General features: G+C 40.0%; 1 protein-coding gene across 1 annotated transcript in view; it reads right to left on the bottom strand.

The window, feature by feature from the left end:
- The window catches only part of DSP (desmoplakin), a gene marked incomplete at its 3' end in the record, with an annotated part of 38,592 nt that overhangs the window by 7,627 nt on the left and 10,646 nt on the right, over nucleotides 1-20,319 (bottom strand). The window contains exons 3-22 of the mRNA XM_081996900.1: nucleotides 19,507-19,655; nucleotides 18,997-19,171; nucleotides 16,188-16,316; nucleotides 14,951-15,001; nucleotides 13,798-13,959; nucleotides 12,718-12,822; nucleotides 11,393-11,488; nucleotides 11,018-11,143; nucleotides 9,987-10,139; nucleotides 8,261-8,415; nucleotides 7,743-7,869; nucleotides 7,021-7,225; nucleotides 6,292-6,509; nucleotides 5,561-5,727; nucleotides 5,090-5,228; nucleotides 3,568-3,761; nucleotides 2,548-2,710; nucleotides 1,877-1,960; nucleotides 988-1,095; nucleotides 258-356 (exon numbers count right to left, since the gene is read on the bottom strand). Of these exons, the coding sequence (XP_081853026.1) occupies nucleotides 258-356; nucleotides 988-1,095; nucleotides 1,877-1,960; nucleotides 2,548-2,710; nucleotides 3,568-3,761; nucleotides 5,090-5,228; nucleotides 5,561-5,727; nucleotides 6,292-6,509; nucleotides 7,021-7,225; nucleotides 7,743-7,869; nucleotides 8,261-8,415; nucleotides 9,987-10,139; nucleotides 11,018-11,143; nucleotides 11,393-11,488; nucleotides 12,718-12,822; nucleotides 13,798-13,959; nucleotides 14,951-15,001; nucleotides 16,188-16,316; nucleotides 18,997-19,171; nucleotides 19,507-19,655 (2,805 nt within the window). The remainder of the gene's footprint in view (nucleotides 1-257; nucleotides 357-987; nucleotides 1,096-1,876; nucleotides 1,961-2,547; nucleotides 2,711-3,567; nucleotides 3,762-5,089; nucleotides 5,229-5,560; nucleotides 5,728-6,291; nucleotides 6,510-7,020; nucleotides 7,226-7,742; nucleotides 7,870-8,260; nucleotides 8,416-9,986; nucleotides 10,140-11,017; nucleotides 11,144-11,392; nucleotides 11,489-12,717; nucleotides 12,823-13,797; nucleotides 13,960-14,950; nucleotides 15,002-16,187; nucleotides 16,317-18,996; nucleotides 19,172-19,506; nucleotides 19,656-20,319) is intronic.

Raw genomic sequence — 20,319 nt, 5'->3', positions numbered from 1 at the left:
TGAACACTTCCTAATTACCAAGAAGGCTTATGTTCTCAAGCTGACACATGATCTTGGAGGTAACTTTGCAAGGTACTGTACTCTTTGACAAAAGATGTATGGAACTGCTTATATGCCTCCTTCATGGGACACCACTGAGCTCAGGATTTAGTTTTGCGGACTGTTTTGCACTGTACTTAAGCAGAAAGTCTTTGATCAGTTAAAGCTTGCTAACCTCCGATAAAAATAGAAGCTAAAGAAAATAAGAGTCAGATTACCTTCAAGTCCTCCATGCTCTTTAACATTTCACTTAAGAATCTGTAGTAATCTCCTGATCTTGTAAGAAGCTCTATGTAGCGAGACTGAGCCTCGCTAGCCTTGAAAAGAAAGAGAATTGTTAGCACCTTGTTCTACAGGGTTAGATATGAACACACCTATGTCTCAGATCATTTAAAGGATTCCAATCCACCTGAGAAAACGTATCATTTGACAAAGTAAAAAGGAAATTCTCCTCCTCACAAATTCACATGACTTTCTGGGGACCCCAAATGTAGAAATTCTCCCTTCTGATAAAACCACACCTTTTTCAATATTATTTTCCCCCACGGCTGCTGTGATATCAAATCCAAGGCTTCATCTCCTGGTTCATCATGCTCTTCCTGTCTGACAGTCATAAGTAACCTAAGTTAAACTTGTAATAGTGGTTAATTCCCAGGTTGAAAGTGACTAAACCACTTGGGGCATGAATCTTACTTTCTCACAATATGTATGCAATGGACACTGAATAGGAATGAGGTAAATTCCTGAGGGCTAATCTACTGTCTAAATGAGCCCAAGTATGATTTTACAGCACAGCAACTATTCTGCACCAATTCCTTGTGCTTACGTGCTTAGTACACATTAGCAATGACAGTGCTAATTATTAGAGTACAGCTGGATATGACTCACAATGGGTCACACGGACAAATAAATGTATTTAAAAGATTGATGGAGAGGAAAGTAAGTTACCTCTTGCAGAATCAGCACTGCAGGAGACTGAACTACACTCTTCTTGATAGGTATGTTGAGCAATGTTTCTAATCCAGAACTGTAGGAAGCAACCTGTAGTTCATAATCCTGTAAAACAACAGGGAAAGGTTAAGACCCATTTAGCAACTCTCAAAGGAAATCTCTGGGAATCTGGATTTCCTAAAATGCAAATAAAGTTTTGTGTTTGTTTTGGTTTTGTGGGTTTTTTTAATAAAAAGCTATGTTTTCCTTTGTTTATATCCCTGGCCATGTTTATTCTATCATAAACAGACGCTCATCAGTTCAAGTACCACTGTGGACACTCATGGAGGAGAATGACAAAGGGAAAAAGAGAAAAAACGTTTTACAAAAAAGGGAAGATACGTGTTTCCATTAGTTGAGGGTTACCCGGAGGTGAAAAAGATGCATGGGAGCAACTGGTCCAGGTACTGTTATCAACCAAAACTTCATCAGAAATAACTGTCTCTGTACCTCTTCCATATCACAGACACCACGCCACGTATATAGTAAGCTCTTTGTCACAGAAAGTAAGATTGGTCTGGAGAAAGCATGAATATAAAGGTGGCAAAAACGCAAAGACCACAAAACCATTCCCTGTGTATTTTATTGGTTTTCATGGCTATTGCACACCATTCCTCCTGCTAATCTGCATTTCTCTTGCCTCCTAGACCAGATCCTAATCAGACCTAATTCCTAAACTACCAATCTGTTCTTTATTCCCTTATTTTTTTTAACAAGTGCTTCACCCCAGCAGTTTCTGTGCACACACAGCAGGGAGTTGACATTTCACCTGCCAGCAGAGCAGAGACAATGGGATGCACCTGACCATGAAAAACCACACCCCATAAAAATGCTGAAATCCAAGTACCTTAATTGCAGCTGAGCACTGATCTGCATGCTTGAGAAGCTCCTCAACTTTGTCTCGCTTCCCACAGATTTCACTGTGCAAGTTCTGTCAAGAAAAAAAGTGAGCTGTGAAGCACTCCCTCAAGATTTGCCAGTATTTCCTCCTGTACACACTGCCTCCATCAGAAGGCACTGCAAGCTCAGAGAGACCTGACATGACCTGTAGCTGTGCAGTTTTTACAATGGCAAGCTTTCTGTGCATGACAAGGTTGTTCTCAGAAAGAACACCTAGCAACTAAACAACCCCCAGAGTTGGGGAAGGCCAGTTCCTTGACTTCAGCTCAGATGTATTTCCTCATGTTTTATTTTTGTGCTATAATTTGTCCCATACGTTGCACCATCATACAGTCCCTCGAATTAATTCAAAGCTGGTGTGTAAAAGTGTCAGTGGTCATGTAGAAGCCAAGAACGGTCTTGTTCATAATCTGCAGCAGTGCTGACAGAAAGTAATGAGGATAATAATATTTCCCCTCTCCTGCCTTCTACACATGTGGTGTTTTTTGGTAGCTCACGTACTTTATAATTCAAAATAGGCCACTGTATCACAGACTGCATTGATACCGATTATTTTCTGAACAGCAAAACAATTTAAAATCCCGACAATTGAAAACAACTCATTCAGGTGCTGCATACCTTCTGATCATGTAGATATCTCATGATAGCGTTGCAATCGCACAGCTTCATGGACTCAATAGAATCCTGCCTGCGCTTGGCATCACAGATCCATTTGCACAGAGCCTGGTAGAGATCTCTGTAAGTTTTTAGCTGTTTGATCTGCCTTTCTAAATCCCATGATCTAGAAAAAAAGAGGGAAAACTGTCAAAATGGAAAGTGCGTACTCTTTCTCTCTCTTCAAACGTTTTTCAGAAATAAGACACAGTAATAAACTAGGTAAAATCACAGGAAGCTCTAAAAGGAGATTCAGAACAAAAATTTCAAATAAATGAGAACTGTACCAGTTATTTATCATCCAACTTGGGTTTTTAGTGTCTCACTTTTGAGTAACTCTGCAATACACAGAGGCTGGCACTTCCTGTCAACTAAGTGACAGATTGATAAAACCTTGCAGTGACAAAAATCAAGTTCACCGACTTCAGTACTCTTGTTCTCAATTTTCACTAAAACAACCAGCAACCAGTCAATTTTTATTAATAGGACTAGATTTTGGCCTGCAGTAAAAATAAACAAACACCACCCCAAAAACACCCCACAAACAATCAGAATATGCCTTCAGTTCAATAAAGAATTAAAAAAAAAATTATTGGGATTTTTTTATCTAAGTCTAACTGTTAACTTTTTAACTCTCAGGTATAGGGTATTCAGGAATAAGCATGGTTGCTTTGTTTGAGGGGGAAAATGCTGACTAGAAATACTTAATCAAGGAACATTAGCAAGAGGAAAAAAAAAATAATTAGAACATCCCCTTAGCACATAGGTTACACATTTACATGAATATTTTCCTGCCTGACCTTATACAATCGCTTTTAAAGTATGTTCAACCTATTCACAGTTGCTCTAGTCTTATTACCCTGAAGTCATCATTTGTCCTCTGGAAGTGATGATTAGTGCACATCAGTTCTTTCAGACTCACTGTTAAGATGATCTTAGTTGCAATAGCAGTAAGGAAGAAGCTATTAGGAAATATTATCAAACCTGTTATCTATCTGCTTATCAGCTCTTTGCCAGCGGTCTATCAGCTGGGTAACTTTGTCGCAGAACTTTCCAATGTCCATATCATACAGAGTATATGACTGGCAAGACTGTGAGTGAATCTGAAGCGTTTTCTGCAGCTCATTTTCCAGGGCATTCAGTAGTGACTTCTTCATGTTAAGGTCTGCTTTCATTTTCTGGAGAAAAACCAAAATGCTGTCATACATTTTATTCTTGAGAGGATACTCAAATTTAATTATTAACAGCATGCACAATGTGTTGCGATCTAAAGATTTTGTTTCTAATTCAGTAAGGTATGTATGCTGATGTCAGCTGGACTTAATATATTTAAAGTGAAACACCTACTTTGGTAAACGGAGTTTGACTTAAGCATGTGTTTAAAGTTAGACTTACTCTTAAACAATTTGCTAAACCAAAGCCCTCTGCTGTCATATTCCATAGCTAACATTTCAGTTTCTCAGAACCATGTAGAGCAGTTACAATTTCACTGAAGTATAAAAGATTCCTGCACTTGCAACAGCTGTAGAATCAAGCCTCGGGATTGGCATATCCAGTTTTTAAATGTTATCTAAAAATCTGCACAGATTTTTTTTTTCCTGTTTACATTTTTATAAACATCTTCCAGAGAGACATTTCTTTACACACACACTTGTTTGTGGGCACATACTTGCATACTGTGGGGTATCAACAAATGGCATATACAGTGCAGGCAGTGGTCTGTCTTGCATCCCCCAGTCACAGGGATGGCTGCATCCTTCGATAATATGCTCAAGCATTTTTTTTTTGTGTGTGTAGCTGAAATTTACACCAGCTAAGAACAATTCCCAACAACTGAACTGCAGCTCTCATTTAACATGATAAAAAGGTAATCTGGCTGTGCTCCATTTGTGCCACCTACACACTTTTTCCGTACTACACCCAAGAACAGGAAAGAATGAAAGAGTCCCTGCTCTCCCAAAGGCATTCAGTGCACAAAAGGACCAGCTCAACGCCAGATAAAGACTGGTTCTGCAAGACAATTTTGTGCTCAGCAAAGCATTTATTCTTTGCCTTCTCTCCCTGTACAAGATGGATGGTTCTCACCGCAAAATTTGAAATGGACTCTATGGCAAAACCCGGACACACAATACTTGGATTTACTTGTTACCACTAGATGACAAGGGCAATTAACAAGCCTTTTTGGAAGAAAGGAGGTATTGCCTTCAAATCTAGCTTCGTAAGTGATACAAACAAGCACAGATAATTTTGTACAGAAGTGGATTATGGAGACCTTCCATGCCACTGGCTTTGCTGTGATTGCAGCAACAACCAGGGAATGAAAGAAGTGGTAACCCGTACATTCCTTCCAATAATTTCCAAAAGCTTTGTATGTCTATGTCACAAAATACAACAGGATCAGCATTTCCATTTCCTGTCGTTTTGGAAGGGTTTCACCTAGCTCAATAGACCAGTGCAGGAAGCTACAAATTTTGCCTTGCTGTATCCTTGGGTCTTGGCCTCTCACCTTTAGACAAGCCCGATAAGCCTCCACTTTATCAAGATCCAAAGGAACAGTCTCCTCTTCAGACAGTCTGACTTCAAAAACTCTGATCACATCTTCTGTTTGTAGAATAATCTGGAGCAGACACCTCAGTGCATTCAAGCTAAAATAAATAATACAAGACAAATCCATTATGGACTGCGGCAGGAAAGGTGGTATTTCTAATTAATTTCTTGTTAATTAATTGCAGATCATTAGTTAAAGAGAATAGACAATACAGAAGAAATTTCAGTGATACCCATGATTCTCACTTTTTTTTTTAAAGTCTTCCAGAAAAAGAGAAGAAATTCATGTAAGTGTCTGTTTCTACCCATGTGTACAGCATTTGTAGGAAAGAAGGTGTAATTTTACATTACTGGTAAGAAAAGGCAGGTTTCTGGACTAAGAATTATGGAAGAAAGTGAATGATTTATTGCTTTAACCTCATTGTCTTACCTGTCTAAGTAGCCAGCAGAAACGCCATTAATATTTTCCAGTTTTTGAAATAGGGCATTTATCTCTGACTGCAAGTACACATACTTTTCACAGCCTCTGAAGTTAGGCAGCAAGTCCTTATGCTTATTGAGGGTTTCAGCCATTATTTGAGAATCATTCTGCACACCCTAAGGAAAGAGAATGCCTGATTTACACATTTTTGGTGGCTGAATGATCATTCTACAGCACATATGCAATTGGTCTCCTTATGCAAATAGTCTGCTGTTATCTAACCAGTTTGACTGAGGACTGAAGCAGTTCTCTTACTAATCTTCGCTCTCCATTCTCCTTCAAATCTTAATAACTGGGAGAGGGAGAGAGTTTGTAAGCCTCATCTATCCACTCTGCATCCAGACACAGCACTTCAGAGGTTGGTAGTAAAGTGGGGTCCATGCAAAAGGATATTAATATTGCCTTATCCTGGGTGAGGCTTAACATGAGCTCATGTCCACTTGACATCAGACTTTCTGCATTCTTTGCCTGACAGAAGTTGACTTCTGACAACTGGCAAGAGTAAACTTTTTCTACTTTGGAGCTAAACTCCAATTCAAATCATCATGGTTAGCTTCCAACTGAGAATTTTCTGCACAGGACGTGTGTCTTTCCCAGCTGATCAGAAACACAACTGCAGCATGCTCTGCAGTAGAGTCATACTGAGCTTAAGATGCTCAAAGAAAAACATCCATAGTTACCTCTAAATCCTTTATTCTGACTGAAAAGTCATGCACAGACCCTTGATCCACTCCAAGAGGAGTTCTTTGAACCATCCGAATCTCAGAAGCTTCAATCTGACGCCGAAGTTTCTGAAGCTCCATCAGCAGCCAGGCCTCCTGCTTCTCATGTTCTCGGTTTCTCTCATTAACAATAATGGTGTTTGAGGAACCCACAGGACAGCTCTCAGTTGGAACCACTGTAAAATGAATTGGGTAAATGCCAACTGCCAGAGAACTGAGCACTTACGTATAGAAAGCCAATGTGGTGCCAAAGTGACCTAAGCACTGATTTGATCTGCAGAACTGAGAACAGGTAGAAGACCTGGGCCCCTGTGTAGCTGTTTCAAGTAATGAAATCTCCCCTTCACAAAAAAAGAAACTTGTTTCCTCAAATGCAGCTGTGAGATTTTGCTTCCTAATAACTGAAAACATATCAGATGCACTAAATTACTTTTCCCAGCAAGTTCCATGAACTTCAGAGGACTATTCACAGATTCACGCCAAAGGAAGGATGAAGAAAACATACTCTTCCCTGCACATGGCCAGTTTTGTTATGTTGGGAGACAGCAGCTCAATTCTTGAACGTCTTTCCATTCATATTTTTGTGAGAACATTTTCACATAAAAAGAATGCACACTACACCCCACCTCCCCAAAAAAAAAAAAGAAACCCAAGCAGTACAATCTCCTGTTTCGGAGGACAACAAACCTGTTTGTGGCTGCCGTGGTTGATTGGGCAGTTGTATAATCAAGGTTTGGTAGTGCTTCTGAGCATCAGTGAACTGAGTCTGGATCTTTCGTTTGTCTTCATCGCCGAACATCTCTGAGCCTTGGCTGTTCCTTAGGAATTCTTGATAATGGATCTCCAGGTCAGTTATTATTTTTTGGTAATCTTCCTTACGCATTGTTTTCAGCTGAAATGAGGAAGAAGAGACTTTTGAAGAAAGAAGCAATTGCAGAATTGTTAGTTAATCATTAGGGAACAAACTAATACACCTATAGAAAAAAACAAAGGAATCACATTTTAGAATAAAACCTACCAAGGCTGCCTCTAAAAGTATGGTGCTAGAAGTGCCCTTTGAGCTAATGCATTCTTGTTATAACCATTTCATAACGTAAGAAGAGTTTGAAATTCTACCTCTTACTCTCTCTATCCATGCCCTTGCATAGTGGGCACAAGTATAGCAAGTATGTAATAAATCCCCTTCCCTAATCTTCCCATTTATCCATACTATGTTTGAATGTGAAAGCATCTTGCTTCTCCTTTAATGAAATAACAACGTCCATACATAACTACGCAACCCAGCAAAAGGAAGGCCCATGGTTTTGCAGAACATACATCTGCACAGGACACAGCAAGCACTGTTTGGCACAGCAGAGGGCAGGACATGGATGTCTCTGGTCTACAGGTAAGGCCAGCTGAAGTCTTACCTTGGCAATAGTCATCGCTCTGATTTTCTCAATGTCGATCATGCAATAATGCCAAGATACCAGGCTCTTCATGTTGATATACAGCTGGTTCCACAAAGCTAAAATAGCTTCATAGTACTGCTCAATTCTGAGATAAGAAAAGAAATTTTGTAGTCAAAACATGTGTGTCCTTGTAGCATAGCTACCAACAAACATCCCAAGAAACATCCACCAGATGTGGAATGTGTTAAGGCTTCTTCTCTACTAGAAAGTCTTGGAAATTAATTTATCTATGCCTTTCATTATTAGAGATGAGAAAAACCTTGTAAAAGTTAAGTTTTAAATATTTTTAGATCCCAGCAAGCTTCACTGAAGTGAATTTCCTCAAGTCAAGGGTCTAGTCCTTAATCCTCCACCCTTAAAGAGTGCAGGGGCACTCTGATCAAGGAACAAACCAGATTTTGTGGTTGGTTGCTATTCTGAGTGAACTATTCTATCTACTCCCAGTGGTAGGTGTCCAAACCCAGGCAGCAACTCACTTGGTAGCAAGATCCACTGCTAACGGATTGGGGGGTGGGATGATAAGACTAACAGATGGCACCAGCATATCCACTCCTCCAGGGCCAGTCACCAGCCACTTGCTGCGCTCGTTATTGTCCTTCAGGATACATTCATCTCCTTTGCGCACTGTTTTCTGTAAGAAACGCAGAACAACATTTTTTTGGTTACTTAAGTAAGATGGGGTTTCTAGGAGAGACAGACAAGGAAGATGCCTCTAGATCACAGAAGTGGGAGTGCTTCCCAGCTGCCAGGTCTAGGTGTGCATCTTGGCTTCATACTGGGGCAATCAACCCCTTCTCCCTGAATCTGGTTTCCAAGAAAGAAGAAGAAAACACAAGAAAATTTCTTTTGTGAAGAAAACACAAGAAAACCAAGTGGGAGCCACAGAACACTCTGAGCAGTTGCCAGTTGATCATCAGACTTGGGGCTGGCCATGACAATCATCAAAGACTAAGCATGGACACATGGCCAACAGTAAGCTATGCAACCGTGTATGGCTGTAAGCCAGCGAGCTGGAGGCATAAGGATACTTAGCGCTGCATTCACATTTGTGAAGGGACTGGGAGAGAGTGCGGCAGAGCTAGATCCACCAGCCCCAGCTACCAGAAATCCTGACACCCTGCAGCCATGGGTGTGGTCATGGTGCAGGTTACAACCCACTCACATCCAAGAGGGAGATGCCCCTCCTATCACTCATCCTGACAGGACTCTACCCGCATCACACCTCTACAGCCAGCAAATACGATTTTTGACATAACTGGTAAAAGGCCGGGGGCTTTGCATTGATCTGACCATGCAGGGGCTCCAGACTTCTCTGGGCAGAAGAATTCTTCACCTAAGCAGAATTTAGCTTGCTTAAAGTAAGAGCAATTGCCAAGCAGTCAGGTAACCAGTGCCTAAATTTGTTTAGCTTTGCTTATAGTAACAAGAAGTAGTTACTCTGTGTGGGCTGAATTTCTGTGACTCTGGAATAAAATGTGGTATGGAAAAGCACAGACACAGAGAGGATAGCAGAAACCCCAGGTCGTAAATACAAATCACTGTGGTCAATTACTGGCCACTGCAGGAGTGCAACCTAGCGAATCAGGTAAAACAAGTTTTACAGATAACAGAACAGAAAAATTGGGTAATTGGGAAACAATGACAAGAAAGAGTACATAAGCAGAAAATGCATCTAAGCAGACTGTTAAGAAACAAATATAGAAATAAACCCAAGCAGCCCCAGTACTGAGGAGGAAGAAAAAACACCACTATCAATTTCATACTCCATCCAGAAAAAAACTGGGGCTACCAGTGAATTGTACATTCCTCACCTTGTGTTAGATGAGGTGTTGATCTAAGGACCCAGAGGCACACTCGAAAGGTAAGCAATCACCAAAAAAAGGCATAGATGCTGGGAAGCATCTGTGTAACAATTTTAACCCTATTATCAATTAGGGTCTTCTGTGCTAATTTGAACAATGAGTATTAATGCTATTTAATGGACTAATAACAATAATTTTGACTAGACTTATTAACCAACCAGAACCCAGCCTGTTTATTCATAATTGCACTCAAGTCAGAGCTTTTTGTCAAAGAAATTTAAATGCTCACCAAAAGCAGACAAAGGGGTTACAGCTATCATCTCAACAGTCTGTTTACTAAATCATTTGCCATGTTCTAGTTTACATTATGTTCATTATCAGCCAAAAAGGGATACAATACCAGATCCTGTTTGTAGTCACACAGAGCCTTGAGGATAATGGGCTTGTTACTCCGGTAGTCTGGGTTACGTGGCTTCAGCTGCACAATCTTCTTGGATTTATTCACCAAACTCTGCACTTGCCTTTTGTATTCAAGAATTCTCTCTCGTTCATTCTGCAAAGATTAACTGTGTGTTAAAAATTAATTCTAAGAAGAAACCACATCTAGTTCCCACCATTTTATTAAGAGAGGGACACATCTGCAGCTCACAGTAGGCAAAATTTCCCTTAGGTCCAATGCGATGAGTCTCTGGCCTATAATGAAAAACTGCAGTTTAAAAAAAAAAAAAAGAGAAACATGAAACCAAGTATCTTTGCAGCTCTGGCAAGCTTCAAAGTTTGCAAAACTTGCAAAGCAGATTTTTCATACAGATCTGCAATGTGGTTAAAGTGATGTGTAAGAAACACAGGAATAAATGGAAAGAATCTATTATAACATCAATGCTATCCCCAAAAAAGTAATTAACTACACTCTCAGACCTGACTTCATCAATTGCTCTTTTACATCACTGACTGTTTTTCCTCCAGTATATTCAGTTTGGAATTGTAGTACCTAATTCATAATGAGCAAATAGTTAGCTAAAAAAGCTGAGTAAGGTCCTTTCAAAGAGACTACAGTGATATAGTGACATGATGAATCATTTATTAAATGCACTTACGTCCTTTTGACGCATAATCTGTTCTACCACCTATGAATGAAAGTCTTTCTGACATACTAACGAATTAAAAAAGGGAAACTTGGGAATTTGTTGGGCTTATTCCAGATTTAAAAATAAATCAGAGTTCCCAAACACTGTTACATAAATTAAAATAACACTGATCCATTGGTAGGCTTTCCTAAGAAATGGGCGGGAATACACCATTATGGTTTCAAGTTCATACAGTACTGTATATAAACATTGCAGTACACCTGGATTTACATTTGGTATCTGAAGAGGGCAACTGATTTCCAAGGAAAGCAGAACATCACCCGTGAGGTGGGTGTGACAATACCTCCAGCTCTTTGATCTGCTCCAGTAAAGATTGCAGTGACATGCTCTTATCACAGATGAACTTCTTTCTGATGGAGTCTTGTAAGTTCTTCAGGTAGCACTCTGTGGCTTGGGCCTCTTCAAAGAACTACAGGAGAAAAGTTGTGATTTCAGTTGCACACAGCTCTTTAAAATGCCTGCTAAAAATCAGCAGATTCCTTTCACAGGAAATGCCAGTTTACATCTGGCAGAATGGTAGCATTTATGATATGGTAACGGTGTATTATGCATAATTGTGCACGGATTTAGAAAGATTTTGGTACACACAAAAAAAAAATTCGTGATGTGATTCACACTTCTAACAAATGTAGTGTGAATTCTCCACATCACTACTCACCTGAAAGTAAGCCGCATTCTCTTTCAGATGAACATCAATGCATTTGGTGATCTGAAGAATCCAGCTCCACTGAGTTTGTAACGTATCCATGTAGGCCTAGCAAAAGTAGTAATATACAGAACTGAAACCACCACATTGATCTCTCTCCCATACCTAGACTCAAGCAAAATTATTGATGCTGCACATAAACGCAAATGAAAAATCTGCTAAAACAAATTCATGCACACCACAATAATGCAATTCATGCGAATAGTTCCCCAACTTCTAAGCATCTACCTAACTGAAAAGAGTTAAATACCTGTTTGTGGAATGCAGAGAGAAATTTGTTCATGAGTTGAATTTTGTTTGATCAGCATAAAGCCTGAAGCGCATGAACAAAAAGGGGTGAAATGCACAAACAATAGTGCTAATAAAATACTTCAGCTGCAATTTGTCACGTTTTCCTTCTTCCAAGGAAGACTGTCAAACATGATTTTTTATGATGGCCATTTTTAAATTCAAACTTCTCAAGTAGCCCTTATATATATTCTTTAGAAAATTACACACAACTTTTACTTCACTGCTGGACTTTACAAGGATCTTTCCTTTAAGGCAGAAACTGACCACAGAAGAATGGTAATTTTACACAACATGATAACAGTTAACAAAGTAAATACACTGAAAAGCAGAAAGGACCTTTTTTTGCTATTAGCTTCTTTCAGTTTCAGAGTTCTTATGCACCCTTAAAACTGTAACAACTACAGCATTTCCTAATAAAATGAGATTTTACAAATTGTTGCAGCCTTTGTAATTGAAAGGTAAATGTACACCAAGCTGTGAAAGCAAAAATGTCTTGGCTAAGCTGTAGAAATGCACTGTGAATTTCAGTTGCAGAAAGTATTTGCACCTGGATTAAATAGAAACCCTCAAAGGGTGTGGCTTTCTTCAAAACATGCCTACCAAGATAGCAAAAAAACAACAACATGCCTTCCTACCATAAAATCTGCTGTACTGTAGTCAACTCAAACGAGATACAGCAATTTCAATACACTCAAACAGCTCCCTAAGCCTCATATTAATTTTTACATGCATCTATCATCAAATTTGATAGCAATAAGAACTCTCCCTATAGCTCTTAAGAAGCCTGCGGTCGTTGTGGCTAGGTTTGTAGAGGAAGGTAGCAACATTTATTAGAGCAGCTCATACAGATGCATGAAAAAGGACATGCTTTTTGACAGGCACTCTTCTCAGGTCCAAATGCAACATTTCATTTGCAGACTTTCACTGAGAACTTTTCCTATGAAGCAACTAAAGAAGCAAGTGAAATTACATGAAGTCTCACTCACCTCAATTTTGTCTGAAGCAGGGTGCTGGTTGAGCACTAGCTGGTCACTTTCTTGCTTTAGCTTGTTGAGTTCTTTTTCTTTAAGCTCCAGTTCACTCATGCGTTTCTAAACAACCAAAACACAGCATTAAACAAGCCCCCAAATGTACACTGCACAGGACAATTTACTTAAAATTTTCCAGGTAGTTGTGATAATGTAAAATTATCCCTGCTAACACTACATAGTAATTCTATTCGGTGTACTGAAGTTAATTATGAAGACAGTAGCATCAAAGAAGGTAAAATCATCTCAGTTTTAGTCTCTAGGCTTGTTGCTTCACAGAGCAAAGCATCCAAAATTTAGCCTTTCCCAGGAATGTTGGAAGCAAAAATGACAGTATCTTGCAACATCCAGAACAACTGAACCAAAAAAAAAAAAAAAAAGTACCTCCTTCATAGTATGAACTTTCATTCTTTTTTTAGTTTGGTGATCAGCACCAATATTGGTTAAAGAAACATACATGCTCCATTTCCCTACATACCCACAGAAGACAAAGAGCAGTGCAAACTACCTCTGACAGTGTGCTCAACACGCTACTGGCAAAACTGTCAGAGGAAGAGAGTGTAATTCCCTAAGGTATAGCTCTACTTCCTGGTGACAGACATCAGGGCCAAATACAGGGGACCCCCTAGCCTCTACATAGTCCTAACAGGGAGAATTAAACTGTTTAATTACATTGTTGAATTAAAATTAATTCAATTTAATTAAAATTAAAATAATTTAATTAGCAAGCCAATGTAACGACTGCGTGCGCAAGCTACATGTGATTGCTAGGCCACAGTGGACTGTGCTGATAAGGCCAGCTTCCAAGGTCAAAAGAAACTATGACAACTGGTTGAATGGGAGCACCATCTTCCAACAGATGCCCAATCTTGACTCAAAAGGTTGTCACACAGTACTTAATCCAAAAGTGTTAATAAAAATCCTCAAGAACTTGAAGAAACGCCCACCCTGGGATCAGTCCCCCTGAGCCAGGTTGTTCCTCCCTCACTATCCTGAAAGAGGGCCCATGGAAAGCATGGGGAGGTTGAGCTGTCTTACAGAGAAGGCCTCCTGCTTCCTGGCAATGTCAGTGTTCCTGTCACTCCAGTCGTAGAGAAGCTCCTCTTCCTCACAGTCATTGATCCACATGATCTCTCTGCTGGTAGCTTGGATGAGGTTCTGGAATTGACGGAGCTGATCCATTCTCTCAAAGGAGTATTTCTGCAAGGAATTCCAGAAATGAGAAGCCATAAACACAGAAATGCCTGTGCTGGGTGGAGAAGGTGAAGCCAAAAGCACAGCATGTTTTTGGTTTTGTTTTGTTTTGTTTTTTTTTTTAACTAAAATAACTGTACAAACCACACGTCTATAAAACCTGTTGGCAAAAGATAGCAGATAACATGCCTGGGTTTATAGAGCTATGAAACCTGCTGGCAACGGACAGTGGACAACATATCTGGATTTACAGAACAACGGGAACTTGAAGTCAGCAGTTTCCAATAGTCATTTCAAGCACAAGTGTAGCAGACATGTAAGGCAGGCAAGCAAAAAGGCATGGGGAAAACACAAGAAGTGCCTGAACATTTAACATCACTTTTACTTGCATTTGCTGCTCATAGTACATCCTTGATGTTGTAGCAGCACCTTTTGCACACATGACACTTCATTAAAAGATTCCTTCTCAGTCTTCACATCATAATACACATCCTATTGCTTGAAATGTGTACGGGAATCAGTTTCCAATCCCAACAGTTAAATCTACCATTTACACAAGATTCTCACTGTATTTTACATGAAGATCCAAAGCAGAGAAGATGCACAGCCCTACACAGAATTTGGTTCTAATCCCACCTTTGAGTAACTTTTTAAGCTTCATATATAGACTAACTTCATCACTACATTTACTCCCATTAAGGAGGTAGAGTTCTACCCTCCACCTGCTTAATGACCAACTCCCTTCACCAGGTGCAAACTAGAAACTTCCTTGTGAGGGTAAGTCAATTATACACCAGGTAATGAATTAATCTCAAATTCGTGACTCAAACGGAACCTTACAGAAACTGTTCAGTTTACTGCTGAACAGAATTATTTAAATATGCATCTGTCACTCTGTTGAAACCTGAAGTGTCCCTTGACTATCAGACCAGTGTTAATAAAGCAAAAAGAGCATTCCCCATAGAGCTTATCAGACATGAACACATCTCATGCTCACCAGCAGTCCTTCATATTCTTCCTCCAGCTGATGAACCGCAGCCTTCTCCCGCTGAAAGAGAGACAGCAAATATTTAGTGAGCCTTTCACAAGTTGCCTATTTGCTGGTATTTCCTTTACAGTGCTAGTATCATAGTTATAACTACAGGTGGTAACCTGCAAATGCCTGCAAGAGACATAGGTGAGCAGTAATCTGCACCACTTTTTTTTATACAAAAAGTATAAAACCAAGGCCTGGACAAACTTACTTCCCCCAGGGATGCTTAGTATGTAAGCAAGGTTGCACATAACCCCTGTAATACCGTAACAGCTCCTGAAACTGTATCTCTTAATGTAACAGACATTTGTGAGGAGACACAGCTAGTCCTAGAGTTAGCTTTGGATATTATGTGAGCAGGAGGCTTTGATTTTTATTCCCATTTCTATGACTGGAAACCTGCAGAACTTTGGAACTGGGACTCCATACAGGGCCAGACTATCACCTTTCCTATTTGGACAAGCAGAAGAGAAAAGGGAGTAATGCCCCTTCCACTCTTCGACTTGGCTGAGAGATCAGAGCTCCAGAACGGAGTCCTTCTTCTTTAGATCCAACTCCTTCTCCTCCTGTCCCATGACAGCAGTTAACACAAAAGAAGAATAAGCATGAAGTAAGCCTCATCTCTCCTCTATCTAGCTTCTGCGCTGATAGCAGAGGAAGTTAAACACTGCATTTTCAGTGATGACTTTATTCCAATCACAAAGTCCAGAGGGAAGCAGAAGCCTCAGAGGGACATAAAAGAAAAAATCCACAAAAAAGCCCACACCTAAGAAAAAATCTAAGCTTAGCCCAGAATTTGGGCATTTTTCACAGAAATTCCCTCATTACTCAAGGCTGTATCTAAGCACCCTCCTTATCTTTTTGCTTTCTTGTTTTAATGTAGCTAGACAGAAAGTGAGAATAATCATTCTCAGCCATTCTTCTCACAAAAAAAAGTTGCAATATTTATTTGCCAGCCTTGATACACAACAACAAAATGTTAAATAGCTACTAATTATTCATTTTAAAGTTCTGGGGAAAGAAGTGGAACACAAAACAATCATGAAATAATAAATATTAGGGTTGAAAGTGGTTGCTATCATGATACCAGTGCCTTCTGAAGAGAAGTTGAGTTATGCAGCATTCCTTTTTGTAGTGGAACACCAGCAAGCCAGTGATACCAATCAAGACTAAACAATGTGTAAGGGAAGACAGTAATTACCAGATCTGTTTTGACTTTGTCCAGGTGCCAGCGATAGTCACCAATGGCATTGTGAGTCCTCCTATGGTCACCAATTTGTTGCTCGATGGATGCTGCATCAAACCCCCATTTCACTAGCTCCATTTCAGCCTAGGAGAAAAACAGTATTTGTTGTTTCATTTCCAACATTATTATCTAAATTGGAGCATAAAGGAATTAAACTGAAGGAAACAGGACTATGCAGTAGAGAGTAAAACTCTAGTTTTCCTAGAGTTTTAGGGAAGTTCAGAATTGGGGGTTACAATTTCTTAAAATTGTCATCACTTAAACTGTGTGACAGGCTCCCAAAGTAAAAGAAACAAAGTAGGGAAAATATTCAGTTGCTTAAAATTAGACTAGACAACGCACACTCAGTAGTGCATTTTCATCTGTTTCTTTGGACCAATCTGTTCTTTTATATTCTACAGTATAGTTACATTCTTATCACTCTCAAAACAAATTATGACTTTATGAAATGATGCTATTCATGTAATTCATGTGAAAATACCCAGAGTCAAGTTCTGTAGCCCAGTACACTACATTTCCATTTTACTTATGCTTATGCAAACTTCAATAACTTCAGTTAAATGCAGTCAAACTAAATGAAAAAACAGAAGATAAATTGAAATTATTGCAGAATGTGTTGTGTCTCTTGCATTTTGGCAACATTTATTGTAGGATGCTGAGTGAAAATCTCTAGGAACAGCCTTTGAAAAAACAGTAATATACCTGGATAATTACTAACTCAAAAAAATATCTGACTGCTGTTCTTTGTTTCAAATATTTTCAAATATTAAAAGCCACTGAATTCACAATTCAACTCCTCAAACTCCAAATCATCTTTCACGTTGTACAGACACACTCCATGTCTGTCTGAATGCCTGTCTGCACACGCACACAGTAAAGAAACAGGTATCTTAATTTTGGGTTGGGACTGAATTTGGTAATTACCAGCCTGGAGACAAATATCTAAGTCAACAGATGACAATAAAGCCCGAACCACACTCAAGCGTAGGGGTTCAAAGGCAGGGTTGAAAACGATCCAAGAAACAAAACCATTTTACATTCAACCCTCAAAGTTACAGGACTTTGACCCTTCTTGTTATATTTAAACAGTCTAAAGAGTCTGTAGCAACAGCAGCAGTCTTGGCTGGCTGCCAGTACGTGAACAAAGGCGCTCTGGATTTCACTGCACTTTCCCTCATTCTGCACTGGAAATTCAACCAACCCTCCTAACACCTGATTCTCCTGTCAGCAAACCATCTGGACAGAAAACACAAAAAAACTGGCAGAAAACCACAGCTGCTCAGACCTTTTTCCCACATCTCACCATGTTACTAAGGGAAACATTATCCTAGTCCTAATGTGAGCAGGTAATGGGACACAGCAAGGCACAATGGAAAGAAGAGGCATGGTGGAAAGTTCAAACTAAATTTTCCCTAAAAAAAAAAATCACAAGCCCAACAGGGAGCTAAGCGTTTACTGGTCCCACCTCAGCTTTGCCTTAGGGACTGAAGAACAGAGAGCGAGCACCTTTTACTTTCACAGGAGCATTTGTGCAGGAACATAGCTATAAAGCCCTTGCTTTTGCTCTCTGTGCTTAGCGAGGGGTGTCTGAGCAGGGTGTCACGTGGCATCTTTGGGAGGTGCAGCATGTTCATGGAAAGTCTTTCATCACTGGAAGCATGCCCAGTGTCTGTCCAACATCACTCCTCAAACCATGGCAGGTCTGACGACTAGCCTACTCTCCCACAGTGTGTGTAGAGCAATCATATCTCGTGTTGCTCTCCTGGCACAACGCTTATACACATCACCACTCACGGAGTGCATGTCCACTTCCCCTTCTTCCTCTAAAACATGCCACACTACGGGAGGGCACTGAAAGACTAGACTATGACCTGCACTCACATAAAAGTATGGGAACTGTACAAAGCTCTCCCCTCCTCATCTGGTTTGCATAGCAGACACCTGGCAAACACAGATAACAGTGACAGGATCACTAAGCAACAACCTAATAGAGAGAAATAAAAATAATGCAATTTCAACTTACAAGGAGTCTGCAAATTCTAGCTTCAGCCAGCTTGTTCTATCCTCCCTACCTGTATCTCAGAAAGGGCTGTCCAACCACAAATACAACTTTCACTTCAGCACCACTAAAACAGGCTACAGGCACTCAACGTGTATTTTTTACTCCAGGTTACACCATCAACAGCTGTGCACAGGTAAATTTATTCTGCACATGCAACAGATACACACAAAAATGCTGAAATTGATATTTTGGTAGTGACTTCTGAAAGTCAAGTCCTGTGGCAATCAGTTCTACCTCTGGCTCCCACTGTGATAAGGACAGATTAGAGGGGGAGAACAACTGTAAAATACTAGATAATGGTTAAATCTGTGAAGTTGTTCTTATCTGTGTAAAGGGTTAAAATAAATATGAATCATAAAGGAAATTTGTGAAAGGAAGGAAGGAAATATTGAGCATAATAATCTCTAACGCAAACATGCCAATGCCTTTTGCTATGTTAGCAGCTGTGTCTCGTTTAGCTTTCAATTCCACACTTCCTCCTCTGCAAAAGCCAACACGAAATCTACGTTCGTATTTCAGTGGAAAATCACTACATGTAAAATATTGCAAATAAATAAGTATAAAGAGGAACTTGGAATAATATAAAAGCATTCATGTGTACTTTTAATTTACTACTGGCATCCAAAACACCATTGCATGTGAGGTGACATTCATAAACATCACCAGGTCTTAGCATTGTCTCTGGGTTTTTCACAGATTTACCTTCTGCTGCCTCATCCAGTTTAAACATTCACTTGTGACACGTTTCGTGTACTCGTCCCAGCCTGAGCCACTCTGAGAGGAGTAGCAACCTCCACCTTTGGAGCTGGCCCTCCTGGCACGGGGAACACTGATGGCTTTGTACAGGGCACGCATTTGCTCTTGAAGTTGAAGCAGCCTGAAAGGGAAGGAACCAGTTAGCAACCTATGAGGAAAACAACCAGAAAACATGGAAACAATGCAATGCATCTCTCCCACCGGACCACCAAGTATTCAAAACAAAGTGCCGAAAGCACAGGCCTTGGAAAAAATATACTGACTAAAATTTCATGGGGACAAACAAGGTGTGAAATTCTTTAAGAAATATATTACTGCAAGGCCCTTCTCCATGTTAGCATGCTCCAAACAAACCTGATTTCTGTCACGTGCTGCAACACCAGGGAAGGTGAGCACTTGAGACACCACAAACTTTTATCAGCCACGTTCCCTCCCCCAGTCCTTCCCTGGCAATACCTTTTCTGATACATTTCACAGGGTTGGCCCATCTGCCTCATCTCTCTGATCAGCCCATCCAGGATATCCATTTGGTCATTTGCCTGTGCAAAACACTCTTCCAGATCTCTGTTTCCTCTGATCTGGACACCATCCCCATATTTCAATTCCTATTTAAAAAACAAAACAAAACAAAACAAAAAACCCAACAAACAAACAAAAAGACAAAAAAAAGACAAAAAGAGATAGGACACTAAATTAAATATTCATCATCTAAGCTTCAGCTTGGTTGTTTTAAAAGAGATGTTATGAGGACCAATTATTTTTAAGAACCATGATAGGTTTCAACTGCTGGGTCTCTGATTGCAAGTTTTAACTGGCAGAAGGCCAATCAACAAAGGATCCACAATCGTTGCAAAGTCCTTATTACCAATAAAATATAAAAGAAAATTATTAAAACATAATACCAACCAAACCTTTCCATAAAGAACAGCACATTCTGACTGACGTTTACTCAGCAGAGCCAAGGCTTCACACGGTGTGCTAAGTTTTTAAGACCTTATGCTTTGGTGCTTAGAGGGCGGGAAGCAAACACTGTCCTAGTGAGAGTTGGTGGATATTGCTCCTGATTTTTCAGAAGTTTCCCTAAGGTTCTGCAACTTACAGACACTGCTCCTCCCCTGCAAAAACGCAGACCGCACCCCGTCTGCCTGGAACCAGGTCCATGCCCAGTCATGTTTGAATCCCACCTTATGACCCAAAGTCTAGGCAAATTCTCCATGTGCCCTCTCAGTGCAGTGGACCACAGTATGGTCATGGTGCTTTGAGCAGGAA

Source organism: Phaethon aethereus (assembly GCF_964289735.1).
Source record: "Phaethon aethereus genome assembly, chromosome: 2".
In the NCBI taxonomy this organism is placed as follows: Eukaryota; Metazoa; Chordata; class Aves; order Phaethontiformes; family Phaethontidae; genus Phaethon; species Phaethon aethereus.
Note: the sequence above shows the minus strand (reverse complement) of the source record. Positions and strands in the feature narration are given on the sequence as shown.